Raw genomic sequence first — 19,515 nt, 5'->3', positions numbered from 1 at the left:
GTAATCATTATCACTAATTGTAATAGCAGTTTATTTCCCCAGGCTCTGCAGAAAGTCTGTGGTACATTCTATGCAGTTTTATTACACAAGAACTTCTGACAACTGAGATGGTGATCCACTTTGAGAGAACATTAATCAAAGTAATTTTGGGGGAATTTACGGTGTCCTTACACGACCAAACTGAACAGAAAGGAATACATGATTTTGAGCTAAAATGGAACATAAGGTAACACTAACCTGAAGTACACACAGTATACTGGGGGACACAGTAAATAACAAAAATCACTGACTACTACTTTAATATCTCTCTACTTCACATGTACCTGATTTATGGCACGTTATAAACAGAAAATTACTGACCCCTAAACTACCCTATGTACTAAGCTGTCAAAGTAAATATAATGGGTAAAATTTAAAGGGATGATCGGGAACTAACATTTATCTTTATCCTAAATTTCTATCTATTTAATGTCATAATCTAATCTCTTTTCTAAAATACTTTATTTAAAAAAATCCTATCATTCCCTCATTACACTATCTGCTTTTTTAATTACTTTCTGTTTGATGATGTTTTGTTTGAAAATTCCACTGCATGCCACAAACTATGCCCCCACCGTGAAATGAAGCATCATCAGTGGAGGCTGGGCTAGTCCCTGCTCTATTGAACATGGATCGGTTTTCAATTTCGACGTATGCTCAATAGGATTTTGTCACTGTGCAATATGCATAGTGACAGTGCGCTCCCTCGCTGGCTTTGATGAGAAGTGACAAGGCGGCAAGTCAGCGCAATGTCAGTGCACATTGTAAGGAAAGAACGAGCAAACAGAGACCAGCCCCGCCCGTGCAAGTGACGACACTTGCAGGGGTGGAGGTGGTCTCTGATTGCTGGGTTTTATTCTTTACAATGTGCACTGACAGTGTGCTCTCTTGTCAGCTCATTGCTTCACGTCAAAGCTGGTGAGGGAGCGCACTGTCACTATGCATATTGCAAAGTGAAAAGAGCCTACTGAGCATAAGTCGGAATTGACAACCTATGGACTGGGTTTCTCAAATGAAGTGTCATTAAACAGAGAGCAGTAAAAAATAGAATAAAATAGTTACATAGCGTAGTGAGAGAACAATAGAGACTTTTTAATTTAAGTATATTAGAAAAGAGATTAGATCATGAAATTAAATCGATAGGCATTTAGGATTAAAATAAATGTGAGTTTCGGACTACCCCATACTGTCTAATTTGGACACCAATGCACAAGGGTTCATAAATTATACTCACTTTGTCAACTTTCCCCTTACCCTATTGTTCCAAAGAAAACATAGTCTTCTGAATTGTAAATTGTGCACAAAAAATACATTAAACCTTTGTAAAGTCATCATATTGGTAGTGAGAAAGTCTTTAGTAAAGTTTTATCAGTTTTAAGTACTTCCATTCATTTAAATATTAAGGTAAGAAAATGAAATCTGGAAGGGATACATAACCCTGTAGGAATCATATTTAATAAAAATGAATTTAAATAATAAAAAAAAAACTTGAATGAAATAAGTTGTTTTAAGTGTTTTTTTTTATCTTTTATGATAGCTCTTTTTAATATAACCTTCATTTAAATATAACGCTCTAAATGTCACATTGGGACCCGCTGAGCACCTCTGCTGATTCCCCCTTTTTCAGATCTTAATTTTACTGTTATTTTTCAACTGCGGCAGAACTTTTTGTTCTCTTTAATTGTCAAGTTGCTCATTTTTATTTGCATTTTGATCGAATTATTAAATCTTCTGTGTTAAAACAAGAATCGTTTTCAGATTAGCATTGTTTTCACACTTTTCCCTCTTGCTATTTCATATTTAAATACATTGGCTTCTTAATTTCATTGAATACACAATGAGATTTCTAAAGAATTTTATCCTACTGAGTTTACTTTGTCATGCCGAGAAGATTCCTCTTCCTAATAGAACTAGATAAGATCAGACTCCGATTTTCCCTAAAATGACATTTAATTGATTTCAGTTAAGATTGCCTAAATAGTTTGTATAATTTGAAAGGACATATGTCCATCAAGTTCAACCATGAGAAGAAAGGAGGATGGAGGAGGTCAAATCGAAACCTTTCATTTCCCAGACAAAAGCCAATCTGGGAAAAGGAATCAAATTCCTTTTTTTCTGGGCTGAAAAAATAAAAAAAAGGACTGGTCAAGGGGGAAGGATAATAAGCAAGTGCCAGACACTTCTCATAATGACTTATATTCTGCTTTAATGAAGAACTGGACATGCTTATAGCCAACATGACTGATCCTACAAATTGAGACAATCTGGACATTCTCATAATCAATCATTTTATGCTCGTATAGTTTTTATAAATAATCATATAATCGTTGCCTTTTTTTTCTTCAAGGAATTTAACGCTATTGAGTTTCACTGTCAGGGATTGCAGAAGGGTCCATAAAGAGGTAATGAGCAGTTTCGCACATTCTCCACCATGCTTGATGGTCCCTGGGTGCTCATTATCTCGTTGGTGTTTTTGGATTTAAGAATAATATTAAGAAAAAACACACACACCCATTATTAAAGCAAAAAAAATCAAAGCTAAATTCTCATCCCAATGGCGAGACGTAGTTTGGTCTACGATCATAAGGGAGCTTACACAATTACTGATAAAAAAAAAGTAAAAAAAAAATAGTTCTTACTAGGTTTGTGATATTAAAGGGAATCTGTCAGCAGGTTTTTGCTATGTAATCTGAGAGCAGCATGATGTAGGGGCTGAAACCCTGATTTCAACGATGTGTCACTTAATAGTCTGTGTGTTGTTGGTGCAATAAAATCAAAGTTTTATCAGCAGGAAATTATCACTAGAGGACTAGGTGTCTTGTGCCATTTAGTCCTTCTGCTGTGTGTAACCACGCCCCCACCACTGATTGGCAGATGGCTGACAATGTACAGAAAGCAGCCAATCAGGGGTGGGGGTGGGGTTATGCACAGCTCAGCATTCTGACACTTGCTACATTTACAGTAGAGAAAAAAGGGATTGTATCAAAACTGCAGCAAGCAGCCCAGTATGTGATACATCGCTGGAATCAGGGTCTCTTCCCCTACACTATGCTGCTCTCAGATTATATAACAAAAACCTGCTGAGAGGTCCATTTCAAGGCTTCTTCTCCCAGTGTGGATGGGTTTAATTACTGCTCCTCTGCAGCACCATTTATCTGTAAAAATCAAATGAAATCTGCCAGAATTTATTGGGATTAATATTAAACCTAATTTGTCATAAAATGCTACAAAAAAAAAATGCTAATTGTGTTGCAAATTAAATAAAAAAAAATAATAAAAAAAATCTGAAATAAAAAAAATCATTTTAAATCTCATCAAACACGGTCTGGCCATTATAGGGATTTTGGAGGATTAGAAAAAATAGTCAGCAATTTTTGCTTCTAGCCACCGTTTACTTCACAAGTTTAGAATGTGCAATTTCTTTGAGAAAATAATGAGAGGAAAAAATAATGTTTTTTGGACTAACCAGCTTTGAACAAAATATCTAGTTATATTTTTATTACATGTATATTTTTGTTTTTGCCCACCAAAGACGTGTTGTGTTGTCTTGTACTGCTGCAATTTCTATCATTAAAAAAAATGAAAACAACCGTCTAATTTTTTTTTTTATAGATATTTTTTTTCTTATAATAATTTTAATGAATGGGATGAATTGCAATACCATGCACAACTCACAAAGAAAAGTGGCCCTGGGTATGAAAGGAAATGAAACCCTGGTTTTGTAATCATGGACCTTTGGTAACAAAAATAAAGCAATTACCAAGGAGATATAACACAAGTGGATTTTCCTTAAGATTTGCTGAAACCTTGAATATGCCATAGAAAGAGGCACGTTTTATGACCAGGAATTTATCATTTTGAACTTGAGATACAAGAGAAAAATAAATGTATTACTCCTTTGTTCTTCTGCTTTTCATCACCTATTTTAACATATAGATAGATACACATTTTGGATGAAAATAAATGGATACTAGTATTTCTTTCCCACCCAATTTTATCGATACTTAAAAGGGTTGTCCAGGCTTGGGGTTTAAAGTCTGCAGTCTCTCTATGTGACTGCAGACTTGTGAATTCTCACAGCGCGCACCCTGTGTACTGTCAGGATTCTCTGGTGCCAGGAGCGAGTGTGTGCATGACCGCAAGTATGTGATTTACACACATGACTAGACGTGTGCTGATACAAGTGAATTGAACTTTGTCGGACTGGAAATGAAAAACTGCAAATCACATATTTGCGGTCCCAGGACCGTCTGCTCCCGACACCGGAAAATCCTCCTAGAGCGCACTGTGCACAGTGTTAGGATTCACAAGTCTTCAATCACATAGAGCGACCGCACACTCGAGTCCCAAACTTGGTCAAGCCCTTTAGTGTAGTTAAACCCCCGTCTGTTCCTTGAGAGGGCACACATGAATTGCTTTTGGTAATATGACACACCTCATCTAAGAAGGCCCAATGAACAACAACATTGTGGCTGTTTTTTTTATGGATAAAATACTTTTTATAATGAATTTTTTAAATATTTGTTTTTATTTTTTTTCTTTCTTGTTACATTTTTAAATTTTTTATTTTAATATCGTTTCTACAAATAGTTTTTTTCCTTTAGTTATAATTAGACAATGATCATTTTATACTGCTTTAAATTACGTATTTTTAAAACTGACTAACAAAATAACACCAATTTTGATTTTTTTTCAATATTCATCTTGAATATTTTATCTGTACCATTAGCGCTGATTATTATTACTCACAGTGTGTTTCTATAGCATTCCGGTATATAATATACTAGCTGTACTCGGCCACGCGTGGCTGTAGCTCAGTCTGGTTAAATGGAAAAGAAAGAAAAGAGAAAGCGCACGTTTCTAAAATATTTAATTTCACTATACTTGTGGAATCTCCGAAAGTTCTTCACCGATTGCTTTGAAAGATTGACACAGTCAGGTGTCACAATGGAGCCGGTCATGTCAGGGATTGCTAGTTATGCAATTCTCTAGCACAGAGGGAATGTGACAGGAGGGGGCGCAGAGATGAAGGCAGGCGGCAAAGGAGGAGGGGGTGATCCACTTGACATGTCCCGGGCTGGTACCAGCCGGATCACAGCGCCGCTTCCGCCGATGGCACAGTGGGATTTGCACTCGCTCGCTATCTACCCACTTCGGCAAGGCTCGGGTCCAGCTCAGCACCCAGAGCGGAGGCCACGGCCTGTGTCTCTCCATGCAGCCTCCCTCTCTCCCCCGCTTGTTGTTGGGTAGTCAGAAATAAGACTCACCTGCCGGAGAAGAAGATGCCACAACAGCAGCGGTGCCGGAGAGCAGATGCGGCCGCCTCTCAGGTGGAGGCGGTGATGAGTAGCAGTGTCTTTCGGCCTAGAACAGACGGTATCGACATTCCCTTTCCCCCCAACCTCCGCGGGGGACATGAAAGGAGCAGAGCACAGGCAGCGGCTGGGGCGAATGGAGGAGAGGGAGAAGGGTTTATGAATGAGATGTCACTAAGGGGGGGGGGGAATGCCGGGAGGCCAGGGAGAGTCAGCCTGGGACTGAGCTGGTAACACCCCCATCTCGCTGTTGCTTTTACGTCTAACAGCTGGTATATAAAAACATAGTAGGTATATAAAAACATACATGTATTCGAATGCAACGTTGTGTCAAAATTTCAAAGCAATCGGTGAAGAACTTTCGGAGATTTAAAATTTTGAACAAACGAACATTTACCTTTTTATTTATATATAGATATATGAACCCCGAGTTTTTCAACTTTTCAATTCCAATGACACATTTTCTCATGGACACTATTCACGGGTGTACAACCCTACAAGGGTTTGGCAGCTTTTTCCCTGTTGGCTCTGCAGTCTGCTCACCGCTAGTCACTTAGCTCAAATACTATTTTCCCACTTCACAAACACAGGCATTCAATGATATAGGAAAAACTGAGAGGGTTCCAGCATCCGCCAATGATTAGAAGTTAAAACGTGACTTTTAATGAAAAAAAAAAGAGAATTAAAAAAGTTTTTTTTACAAAAACATGTCAATGAAGTGGGAGAAGCGGAAGGGGTGACATGAGGGAAGGGGATAAAAAGGACATGGGTCTAGGCATTTCAGGCTGTGAAGCTCTTAGTCCTGACTACACAGCTTGAAACGTGTAGACCCGTGTCCTTTTTATCCCCCTCCCCCATGTCATCCCTTCCCCTTCTCCCACTTCATTGACATGTTTTCGTAAAAAAACTTTTGTAATTTTAATTTTTTTAATATCTAATCATTGGCGGATGCTAGAACCCTTTCAGTTTTTCCTCTGCTACTGCCCAGCTGCCGGTCTGGAGCCCGTGCACCGCATTCTTCATACGGAGGCTTCAAACCATCTGCACTTGGTGAGCTGAACATTTCCTTTTTTCCCCGCCCTATATTTTTTTCTCATTCAATGCTATCACTAATTTTTATTTATTTTTTTTAACTTGTAAATGTTAATTCTAAAGTCATTTGTCTTTTTGTTATATTACTAGAGCACCAGCAATGATTATATGTTCCGATGTGGTCTCTTGATATTCGATTTACCAGCTCATAGGATTTCAAAGCCTGTCTTAATTTTGATTCTTTTTTTGCAATGGCATTCATGAATTAAAGTATCCCTCATGGAGTTTTTGTATTTTATCATTTTTAGATATGTTGTGCTTTTTGTCTCTATGGTATTATTGGTCCTTATGTATACCACACTTTGTTCCGGCCCGGCAGGGCGTGTCTTTCAATATTGACTTTTCTTCTTTGTCTATTTAAAACCCACCCTGTTACACTGATCTCTATATGAAGTCTATTTTCTGAAAAAGAGTTTGGTTCGAACTTGAATTACGTGATAAAAGTACTATTAAATACTACCACAGTGGAACGACTACTTTTTGAACAGCAGCGAGAAACCAGAAACATCTATCTCCTTTTACTCCTCAAACCACCATTACTGGCATCTTATAATTGCACTTAGGCTAAATTTACACATCCGTGTTTCAAGGTCCAAGTGCGGACCAAAATGCACAGACTTGCCGCGGGTCTCCTGACCCAAACTTATTAGTCTCAGAGGCATATATTAGACTGTTGAGTTTAGGTCAGAAGATCCGGGTCTGGTCCATGCACCACGGCTCGTACTTGGACTACGAAACATGAATGTGTCAATCTGGCTTTAGAGATACTAAAAGTTTCTAAGTTATAGAATGTGGAGGCCAACTGCAAACTCTCATTCTCAGTGATAAAGTACATTAACTTCTTCTCGGCATCTAATTCTAAGAAGGAAGAGATCATAATATAACTTAATTTTCAGTTTTCCCTTCTTGTATCATAAGATATAGTACATTTCTTTACATCAGTTTAGAATATAGTTGTGGTAAACATTGACACATGTACGACATACAGGGTAGACCAAGAGATATTGACTGTGGGGAAAGGTGTAGAACAGAATATTAATAGGATGTCTTAACCAGTCTTACTGACACATCTGTCCCTCCATATCGTCACCTTGTTTCTTCCAAAGCTTCTTTTTTTGTTATTAATTTGTTCCACTGTGTAAAACCTCACTCGTTAGTGCCCTTTACTCTCTCACCATCCGCGATGAAGTGCTCTGGCACATGTAGTGTGACCTTCACGGTGAGCGGGCAGGGATTTTGCGACCCACACACTACAGCCAACACGCAGGCACTCACCCCGACCAACGTCAGGGCTGTTCGGCTTAGTGGACTCTTCAAAGTACCTGAAATTAGGAAAGAAACAAAAGTAAAATCAGACAAATAATATTAAATATCCAGAAATACCCTTAACAAAACATTAGGGCATGTAAAAAGTCAGAAATCCAGGTTTAAAAAATATATTATATGTAAATGTGGTCTCTGCCTAAATGCATACCTAATGAACCCTAGGAAGCAATTTCATGTACACCATTAAAAAATTCATATATATCAATAAGACAACAAATCAGCCAAAAATTATCATACATATCAGAAATGTATGTATGTAGCTAGAATAGTTTAATGTTAAAGGGTTATTCTCAATTTGTCTCTTGAGTGGCTCAGAGCTAAGCAGTCACCTTACAGTCTTCTTACTTCCTGGCTTCTGGAAGGGTAGGCACTACTCCTTGAGTGACAGTTCTGGTGAATAGCTGAGCTGTAGAGCTGTAGTACTGTTTATTATTATTATTTATTATTATAGCGCTTTACATGTGAAAAAGGGGTAGACATACAAAAACAATTACAATGATCTTTAACAAAACGTGACGGCGACTGGTACAGGAGGAGTGAGGACCTTGTCCGCGATGATTGAACTATAAAGCTCAGCAAAAGTTCTGCTTTTACATATTAAGCTATCAGTGGTTTGTTCTGGAATCTACACCGCTATGACTGTATTTACACATAGAGATAACAGGGCATTTGAGCAAGCACACAGCTCTGGACAGCCAGAGACGTGATTAGAAGAACTGTTCTGCAAGCTGCAGATGGTGGAGACTGGTGATTTTGCAGTATTTATAACAGCAGCTAGTCAGGAGCTGAGAAGGACAGTGAGGGAGGTGATCTGCTAACTGCTGTATAGAAATCAATGATTTGGAGAAAGGTGGCTGGTATTTAGGAGTATGTACATCCTCTCATGGCTTGGCTAGGGTCTGGGCAGGTTCTCGTGGCCAAGATCCATTAAAACCAGCTGTACACTATGTAAGATAAAATCTTTCATTGCAGGAAAATGACAGCTGATAGAAGAAGCAAGTCAATTGCAAACTTGTTTATGTTCATGGTGTCTAATTATCTATAGCAATTTAATAACTTGAGAATCTCCTTTAAAATAAATGTGTCATCAGAAAATGATTTATTGTTTAAAGGGAATTTGTCACCAGGTTTTTGATACCCCATCTGAGAGAAGCATGATGTAGAGACAAAGATGCTGATTCTAATGATATATCACTTACTTGGCGGCTTGCCATAGTTTTGATAAATTCTCTGTTTTATCTTTGGCAGAGTTACCAGTTCACTGAATGCTGAGTTCTCTATAACTCAGCTCGCATCACGTATTGATTCTGCATACACTTTGCATAGTCAGAAAGCTATCAGTCAGTGGTGGGGGGAGGGTTGGACCACATGGCAGCAGTAATCCTTTAGTGATAATCTCCTGCTGATAAAACTGTGATTTTATAAAAGCTACAGCAAGCAGCCCATTGACAGACACATCGCTGGAATCAGTGTTGTCTTTTCATTATGCTGCACTCAGATTAGGTGGCTAAAACCGGTCGACAGATTCTCTTCAACCCTTTAAGGACCTGTATATTTTTTAGTTTTTTTCCTCCCCTTGTTCCAGGAGTCATAACTTGTTTATTTTTTCTCTGACATAGCCATATGAGGGAATGTTTTTTGAAAGATGAGTTTTAGGTTTGAATGTCTGCATTCATTTTACCATATTATTATACTAAATAATGGAGAGAAAATTCCAAGTGGGTTGAAATGGTGAAAAAAAACACAACCTTGCAGCTTCCATTTTGCTGTAAAAATAACTTGGCAATTTGATTCTCAAACGTCAGTACGATTACGGCAGTTCCAAAATTCATATTTTTTTTATATTTTAGTGATTAAAAAAATTCAGAACCTTGTAAAAAAAAAATCCTGTCCCCAAAATTCTTTGAATTTACTGTCTATAACAAATACTAACAAACAAAGAGTTTCCTCCAAGCTTTGGACTCAAAATAATAGGGTTAAAGAATTCCTGACTCTGGCGAGAGGTCAAGATCGATTGATAGGGTTAGACGGTGCAAGGGGGTGCAGCTGGCCGCAAGCGAGAGAAGCTTCCACCACTACAATGACTAATTGATGTACGATTTTGTTTCACACTTTTGTGGCTATTTTTTCGCTGTGGGTGGGTGGACCTCTGGCCATGCCTCCACCAAAACATCTGGCCATAACCTAACTTTAATTGTTAACATCATTATTATGCCCTTTTAATTCTTTCCTTTCCTGATGTTCAGCCTAGAGGGAACACTGGGCAACATTGCATTTAGTCTGGACAAACATTTTAAATAGAGATGAGCGAGCATACTCGCAAGTACTCGCCCGAGCATCTCAGTACTCGAGATGCTCGGAGCTCGCCGAGTACTTGCGAGATGCTCGGGCGGATGCTCGGGTCCCCTCCCTGCATGTTTGGCCTGCCACTCATTGTAATGCCGCAGCCATGTTGCTTGTAGCATTACAGTGATTGGCTGGCCGCACAGCATCATCAGGTCTATATCAGACCTGGCGACGCCATGCTTGTCACAGTCACTCCGGAATCAGACAGTGTAGGGAGAGCTGCTGCTGAGCTAGGGAGGGATTTGGTTGTGTATTAGGTAGTGTAAAGAGAAAAACCGTACATTACACATATCCATCTCAACAAACAGTCCTTCTGAGGACTAACTAATCCATATGCAGAGATATCAGGCAGGCAGGGTATATAGGCAGGCAGGCAGTGTATATAGCAGACTGCAGTGCATATAGCACAAGAGGCTCCATTCCAGTTCTGCCTTCTGTTGCTGTTAGACATTTCTAGACAAAGGTCCAGGTCTCAGGAATCATTTTTTTGGGATCTTAATCCTCACTATTTGCTTAAAAAGCAATCCAGAGAACACCATTGTTCTGCGCCATTTGCTTGTTGGCACTGCAGAATACAGCCAGGTCCTTTCCATATTACAGCGCTAAAAATCCAGCTATTTAAAACTGTGGTTTGTCCGACACACAGATCACGTATAATTGCTCTGAAAATACTGCCATTTTTGGCCTCCATTCAAATTTTTTTTCAGTGTGTCAGCAAAGTTTTTGACACTGGTTTGCTGTTCAAAATAGTTACTGTGAGGCAGTGACCGGGATCGTATACGAGGGACGTTATATATCCTCCAGAATGCATACAGAGACCTATTAAATCCATTGGAGTGCATTGCAGTCACAAACTCACCTGCGGCTGCAATGCAGGAATGAAGGTGAGCATTGACCTATCTGGCTAAGGCAGATTAGTAAAACCTGGCAGGGGCTTCATTTCTTGGAGGAGGCTACAGGAAGGCACTGGGGCGGCCTCCTCCCTCCAACCCGGATTTTCCAGTGGCTCTTGCCACAGGTCCTTTAAAAACCCTGCACTAAGGATTAGTGTTGTTCAGTGTTAGGACCTGCTAGGAACATAGAAGGAAAGTTTGGCGGGCCTGTGTGTAGCTGAACCTACGCCTGGGAAGGCTCTGCACCCGTCAGGCTCTGAGCGGCCCAGCGCGGCCGTTGCCCATGGCAACCGTTGTTATGGACTGATGTTAACCCGGCTGCGAACCGGAGGACTTTCTGTTTTACCCGCGAGTGCTGAATAAAAGCTGCTTATGTTGGACTTGTTGGGTCACTTCCTCAGTTACTGCACCGCCACCTTACATTACCTAAAGGCCAGGTATTTAAAACTGTGGTTTCTCCGTCACATGGATCACATTCACATATAATTGCGCTGAAAATACTGCCATTTTTGGCCTCTATTCAAATTTTTTTTCAGTGTGTCAGCAAAGTTTTTGGCACCGGTTTGCTGTTCAAAATAGTTACCTACAGGCCAGGTATTTAAAACTGTGGTTCCTCCATCACATGGATTACATATAACTTCGCTCCAAATTCAGCTATTTTGTAGTGAACGTGGAAGATATTGTCCTCCATTTAAAATGGGCAAGGCGCGTGGCAAGGGACGGGGAACTGGAAGTGATGGTGATGGTGCATGCAGAGTCCGAGGCCGTGGGCAAGCTGAAATTGCGCCACAACAAACACCCATATCTTCTCGCCCAACCTTCCTGTCTCAATTCCTAGGGGACCGCAGCACACCACTATTGAACCCAGAGCAGTGTCAAAAGGTTGTTGGTTGGATAGCGGATAATGCTTCCAGTCACTTAGCCACCACCACCACCCTGTCTTCCACACGGTCAAGTCTCAGTAGCCGACGATGATGAGACACAATTGCCAGAAAGTCAGGAGGAGGACCAGGGTGCGGAAGTGGAAGACAAGGTGGTGGATGATATAGTAACTGACCCACCCTGGCAGGAATATAGAAACTGACCCAACCTGGCAGGAGGACATGCAGAGCGAGGCCAGCAGCATACAGGGGTAGGGAGGCAGAGCATCCTAACAAGCAGGAAGAAGAAGTGTGGTGGCCGCAGACAGAAGGTAGGCAACCGTTCCCCGTAACACCAACACAGTACAACTGTTAGGTCTTCCCGAGTCTGGTTGTTTTTTAAAGACTCTGCCGATAACCCCAAAAAGGCCATTTGCACCACCTTCCAGGCCAGTACCAGCAGGGGTGGCAAAATTAGCAGCCTGGCCACCACCAGCATGATCAGGCACATGGCAACAAAGCATCCGACTTTGTGGGCCGAACCCCAGGGTCCAGGAACAGTGTCTGCGGGTGGCACCATTGCTTCTTCCACTGTTGTGCATGCAAGCCAATCCCCTGTCCATGGTGCATGCAAAGATGCCTCCTGCCCTGCATCTGTCGTTGCACACTGTCAAGTAGCAGCATCAGGAAGCAGGTCTACGTCCTTGTCCCAGCGCAGCATTCAGTTGTCCATACCCCAGTCCTTGGAACGCAAGCGCAAATACGCAGCCAACGCCCCACGGGCCACACTACTAAATTCCCACATTTCACGACTGCTTGCGCTCGAAATGTTGCCTTTTAGGCTCATGGAGACAGAAGCATTCCGCAACCTGATGGCGGCGGCAGTCCCTCGGTACTCGGTCCCCAGCCGCCACTATTTCTCCTGGTGTGCCATCCCCGCATTACACAAGCAAGTGTCCCCAAACATTAGCCGTGCGCTCAAAAACGCAGTTACCTGGAAAGTCCACCTAACCAGGATTGCGGGCCCTAGGTCAATCAGGGTTGCCCGCACAGTCTACAGCTCCTGCAACTCATCCTCCTCAGCCTCCTTATTCTCTTCAGCCTCCATCTCCGAAATGACCACACCAGTCACAAGCTGCAAGCACTGTAGCACTGCCTCGGCCAAGCGGCAACAGGCTGTGCCGAAGCAAATATGCTTCGGTGACAAACCGCACAATGCTGAAGAGTTGTGGACAACTCTGAAAGAGCAGGTAGATCTGTGGCTCACACCACTGAACCTACAGCCAGGCATGGTCATGTGTGACAATGGTCGGAACCTGGTGGCAGCTCTGAGGCGAGGCCCATGTGCTTAACCTCGTGGTTCAGCGGTTTCTCAAATCCTATCCGAAGCTGGCAGATCTGCTTGTTAAAGTACGCCGCCTGTATGCCCATTTTAGAAAGTCACCTACAGCTTCCGCCTCCCTTGCCGTGTTTCAGCAGCATTTGCAGCTTCCGGCTCACAGACTGGGGTGTGATGTCCCCACGCGTTAGAACTCTACACTGCAGATGTTGGGAAGGATTTGTGAGCAGAAGAGAGCAGTTGTTGAGTACCAGCATCAACAAGGCCTCGGTCTTCAGTCCAGACTCAACACATAAGACCTCAGGAGTGGACATGGATGTCAGACATATGCACCATTCTCCAAAACTTTCAGGACTCCTCCAAGATGGTGAGCGGTGATGACGCCATAATTAATGTCACCATGCCGCTTCTCTGTCTTCAGAAATGCTCACAATCAAAAAGGATACATTGCAGGCGGAGCACGATGAGATGGAGCAAGGTACCATACAGGGGGATTACACACAGCCCAGCCTCATCTCATCCCAATGTGGATTGAGTGACAATGAGGAAGAGGAGGAGGAGGAGGAAGAACAAAAGCTAGTTTCCTGTGCTATAGACGGTACTACCTGCACAGCTGTCATACCGTCTGTTCAGTGTGGATGGCCAGAGAACAGAGAGGAGGAGGAGAAGGAGAGCATGGTAAGTCATCCTCTTGGTGAGGACACGGAAGTTTTGCCTGTTAGCAGTCTGGCACGCATGGCTGAGTTTATGTTATGCTGCCTTTCCCATGACCCTCGCGATCTCAAAATTTTGGGTGACAGTCATTACTGGCTGGTGACACTTCTAGACCACCGCTACAAGGAGAACTTTATATCTCTTATTCCAGAGGCGGACAGTTCTACAAAAATGGGGCTGTACCAGAAGGCCCTTGTTGCGGAACTATTAAAAAATTCCCATCTGAAAACGCTGGCGGCAGAGGGCACAGTTCGTTGGACAACCAAGGAGTACAGGCGAGAGAGACACAACTTCAATCCAACAGAGGCAGGGGAACACTATCAAAGTTCTGGGAGAATTTTGTCAGCCCCTCCCATCGCACAAGCCCTGAGGCACGGGGTACTCTCACAAGGAGTGCAAAGTTTGGGAAGATGCTGAGGGAGTACCTTGCCGACCATACTAACGTCCTCCTGATTCCTCTGTGTCTTATAATTATTGGGTATTCAAGCTGGATACGTGGAATGAACTGGCTCTCTATGTCTTGGAGGTCCTGGCCTGTCCTGCCGCTAGCGTTTTATCAGAGCGGGTTTTTAGTGCCGCTGGTGGAATTATAACTGATAAGCGCATCCGCCTGTCAACTGAAAATGCTGACAGGCTGACTCTTATAAAAATGAACAAGGGCTGGATTGGGCCAGACTTCTCAAGACCACCGAATGACAGCAGCGTAACATAAACTCAAATCCAGTGTCTTTTTTTGGGAGGTGTATTCCCATGCACCTCTTCACACCCACACATGGGTATACGCTTCCTGATTTTGGCTATTTGCTCTTGTCCTCCTCCTTCTCCTCATCATCCACCACCATATCACCAGGGTGACCGTGGTCCATGATGCAACACCCACATAATTTTTTTAAAGGGTGTTTATGATGCCCGTAAAAAAATTTTTTATACAGTATGTTCATGTATACCACCCAGGGGTAAATGTTTGTCAGCCCATACACTTAGTGCATGGGCATTACAAGTATAGGAGACCCGCTCCTTTCTAATGGGAACATTTTTTTATGAGGCCCTCCTCCACGTCTCTTCCAAGGGGCATTGGAGTGCCTCCCAATTTTTGGCAGCACTTGCATTCACTGCATAGGCAAACACAATGGGAGACCTACTTCCTAATAATAGGAACATTGTTTCCAGGAGGCCCTCTGACCTACACGTCTCTTCCAAGGGGCATTGGAGTGCCCCCAAATTTTTGGCAACCCTTGCATTCACTGCATAGGCAAACACAATGGGAGACCCACTTCCTAATAATGGGAACATTGTTTTAAGGAGGCCCTCTGACTTCCACATCTCTTCCAAGGGGCATTGGAGTGCCTCCAAATTTTTGGCAACCCTTGCATTCACTGCATAGGCAAACACAATGGGAGACCTACTTCCTAATAATGGGAAAATTGTTTTCAGGAGGTCCTCCTCTAAGTCTCTTCAAAGGGGTATTGGGGTGCGTACAAATTTTCAAAGTGGTTTTGGGGTGCGTCCAAATTTTGGGCAGCCTTGCCACTCATTGCATATGCAATAACAGTATAGGAGACCCACTCTTTAGTAATGGGAACAATAAAACATAGCCGGCTGATGGCTCTCTAAGAATAGTGAGGGCCAACTGCTGGCCCTTTAAGAATAGTAAAGGTCGCCTGATGGCACTATAAAAATAGGCTTTGTGACTTTCAGAGTCCCTCCTTCATAAATGAAACACGATATGTCTGATGATATCTCACACACCACATGGCCAGATAAGGTTGTAAAATATTAAAATGACATTTCCCGGTGAATGCATTTGTCACGGTTGAAAGCAATGCAAAAGTAAAAAAACGCATCAAAAACGCTACGTGTGAACATAGCCCAAGGTGTGGAGGAGCATTTTTGTTTTTGGTTACTTATTTTGCTTTATATACAAGTCATTACCCTGGAAAGGATATTCCTTAACATATTTCCCAGGAAAATCCATTTTGGTATCGTTTTTGTATGTTTTATTGTGAGTCTGTAAAAGTGGCGTAATACCTTTGACAATGTTGTTGACAGAAGTGACCTGGGGGTCAGAAATTCTTCCAGGGGTCTTCCCCATGCTGTTCCCATGTCATTTGAGCACTGTTCCCATCGATTTGGGCAATTTTTAGGCCCTCTGCAGACTGCCGGGGGAAGCCGCCTGAAAAATGCTCGAGTTTCCCATAGACTTACATTGGACTCGTTGCTCGGGTCGAGCACCCTAGAATTCCAATTTGCTCGACCCGAGCATCGAGCACCCGAGCATTTTAGTGCTCACCCATCACTAATTTTAAAGTCTTTGGGATCTAGTGGGCACAGGGCCAGCATTAGGGGTATAATGGAAAATTTCCCTAGTTTGCCATTTCCAAAAAGTCCTCCAGACTTTAAAAGCCAAAAACTGCAATGCTAATTCCATCCCTGTATTATCAGTGCAGTTTCTGAGGTTATAAATGTAGGAAGACTTTTGTTGACGTCATGGTCATGTGACCAAAAGTCACTAATCCTGATTGAGTGTGGAGGAACCAAAGAGGAGGAGGAACTAAAGAGCAGGAGAGAGCCTGGTATCGCCTCTACACTGTGTGTATGTATCATGCAGTTTTGTGTAATTTGCAGTGTTTGTGGGTGTAACATGCAGTGTGTGTGTGTAATGTGCATTGTGTGTTATATGCATTGCTTTTGTGTGTAAATTGCAGTGTGTATGTGTGTAGCAAACAGTTTGTAACATGCAGAGTGTGCAATATGCAGAGTGCGTGTGTATGCCAAATGTTTGTGTAATGTGCAAAGTGTGTTTAATATGCAGAGTGTATATGAATGTAATGTGCAGTGTTTGTACATAATGTGCAGAGTGTGTGTCTAACATGGAGTGGGTGTGTAATGTGTTGTGTGTATGTAATGTGTAGTGTGTGTGTCTATGTGTAACGTATAGTATGAGTGTAACATATGGTGTGTGTCTATGTGTAACGTATAGTATGAGTGTAACATATGGTGTGTGTATATGTGTGTGACAAACAATGCGTGTGCAATGTACAATGTGTGTGTATGTGTATCCCCATAATTTGGCTAATTTAAACACACCCTAAATGTTTATGTGTGATGGTGCAATATGTTAGCATTTGGGGCCCCACTTTTAATTCTTGCCCAAGCACACACTAAGTCTAAAACGAGCCCTGATTATACAGAAGATCCTCTCCTCCTTTGGCATCAAAAACCTTGCCCTTTCCTGGATCTCCTCCTACCTTTCTAACTGCACATTTAGCGTCTCCCACTCCAATACTATCTCCTCATCCCACCCTTTCTCTGTAAGTGTCCCTCAAGGCTCTGCCTGGGACCCCTACTCTTCTCAATTCATACCTTTGGCCTGGATGAACTCATAAAGGCCCATGGCTTCCATTACCACCTATACACTGATGACACTCAGATCTACCTCTCTCGCCCAGACTTCATCTCTTTTTTGTCCAGAATCCCAGAGTGTCTATCAGCCATATCCTCCTTCTTCTCATCATACGTCTTCAAGCTCAATGTGGACAAAATTGAACTCATCATCTTTACTCCATCTCACCCAACTCCCCTACCTGATCTATCTATCACAATAAATGACATCACGCTTTCCCCTGAACCGGACATTCGCTGCCTTCGAGTAACTCTCAATTCTGCCCTGTCCTTCAAACCGCACATCCAAACTCTTGCCACCTCCTGCCGCCTCCAACTTAAATTTTTGTCAAGAATCCATCCTTTCCTCAACCCTCAATCTATAAACATGTTAGTACATGCCCTCATCATCTCCCGCCCCGACTACTGCAATATCCTCCTCTGTGGCCTACCTGCTAACACTCTCGCACATCTCCAGTTCGTCCTTAATTCTGCTGCTCAACTAATTCTCCTCTCTATTTTCTACTCCTCCAATTCCCCAACATATCCAGTTCAAACTATTAACATTGACCTACAAAGCAGTGCAAAATCTGTCTCCTCCGTATATCTGCAAAGTAATCTCCCGTTTTCTGCCAATACGTAATCTCCGGTGCTCCCAGAACCTCCTTCTCTCCCCAACACTTATATGTTTCTCATCCAATTGCCTCCAAAACTTCTTCCGAGTATCCCTGTGGAATTCTGTGCCACAACACGTCCGATTATCCGTCACATAACTTTCAGACGTAACCTGAAAACCCATCTCTTCAAGAAAGCTTACAGCCTGCAAAAACCAACCTCACCACCACTGACTCTGCCGCAACCCTCAACCTACTGTCTCCATCTTCATTAATGACTTTGTGGATGAGATTGAGAGTAAAGTATTGGTTTTTGCTGACGATACCAAACTATGTAGGATGATCTTGACGTTACAATATTGCAGGACGATCTGGATAAGATGACTGAATGGGCAAACACTTGGAAGATGAGGTTTAATTTAGATAAATGTAGAGTAATGCACCGAGGACGGAGTAATCCTATTGCTGCATATACATTAAATGGGAGTATACTCGGGACTACAGAACAGGAGGAGGACGGGGGATTCTGGTTACAAGTAACTGAGCAGTATTCAATGTCAGGCAGCAGCCGCAAAAGCAAACAAGATTTTAGGGTGTATAAAAAGAGAGAGAAAATCCTGTGATCCCAATGTATTGTTAGCCCTTTATAAATCACTGGTGAGGCCACAACTGGAATATGGGATCCACATTTTAAAAAGGATATTCAGAAGTTAGAGTCATTTCAAAGGCGGCAACTAGATCATTACAATGGATGGAGGCCCCTCCTATATTACAGGGGATGGAGACCTCTCATATATTACACAGGATGGAGGCCTCTCCTATATTACACGGAATAGAAGGCCTCTCCTATATTACACGGGATGGAGGCCTCTCCTATATTACACAGGATGGAGACCTCTCCTATATTACACGGGATGGGGGCCTCTCCCATATTACACGGGATGGAGGCCTCTCCTATATTACACAGGATGGAGGCCTCTCCTATATTACACAGGATGGAGGCCTCTCCTACATTACACGGGATGGAGGCCTCTCCTATATTACACGGGATGGAGGCCTCTCCTATATTACACGGGATGGAAGCCTCTCATATGATGAGAGGTTGAAAAAGTTGGACTTGTTTAGCTTGGAAAAAAACACGTCAGAGGAGATCTCATTTGCATGTATAAATATATGTGTGATCAGTACAAAGGACGGCACAGGACTTATTCCTTCCAAGGACAATACTAAGGACCAGGGGGCTCATTACAGGTGGAAGAAAGGTGATTCCGGCAGCTAAACAGGAAAGGGTTCTTTACAGTCAGAGCAGTCAGACTGTGGAATACCGACCACAAGAGGTAGAGATGGCCGACACTATAACAGCTTTATACAAGGGCCGGAGGATTTCCTCAGTACACATAAGTTAAGATTGTGGGTTATGGTTAAATTAGTGACAAAATGTACGATTAGTGGAGGAAGGGGGTCTTTATTCAACCTATGTAACTATATGTAAGTGACGTGCCCCCTGGGCCTGTGCTGTGCAGGGGGTTACCCGGAGCCGGATCGCTGGGGGTTGTAGTTCTCCGTGGCGGTGACCCGGTCCGTGCCCAGGGCTGT

General features: G+C 42.5%; 1 protein-coding gene across 3 annotated transcripts in view; it reads right to left on the bottom strand.

The window, feature by feature from the left end:
• ASTN2 (astrotactin 2) overlaps nt 1-19,515 on the bottom strand; it is a 1,067,984-nt gene that overhangs the window by 638,277 nt on the left and 410,192 nt on the right. For all 3 annotated transcript variants that reach the window (XM_073639713.1, XM_073639714.1, XM_073639715.1), the window contains one exon: nt 7,622-7,768. In XM_073639713.1, coding sequence (XP_073495814.1) covers nt 7,622-7,768 — 147 coding nt within the window. The remainder of the gene's footprint in view (nt 1-7,621; nt 7,769-19,515) is intronic.

Source organism: Phyllobates terribilis, unplaced genomic scaffold (assembly GCF_046119375.1).
Source record: "Phyllobates terribilis strain yellow unplaced genomic scaffold, ASM4611937v1 Scaffold_7__3_contigs__length_470593459, whole genome shotgun sequence".
In the NCBI taxonomy this organism is placed as follows: Eukaryota; Metazoa; Chordata; class Amphibia; order Anura; family Dendrobatidae; genus Phyllobates; species Phyllobates terribilis.
This window is presented reverse-complemented; position numbering and strand designations above follow the sequence as displayed.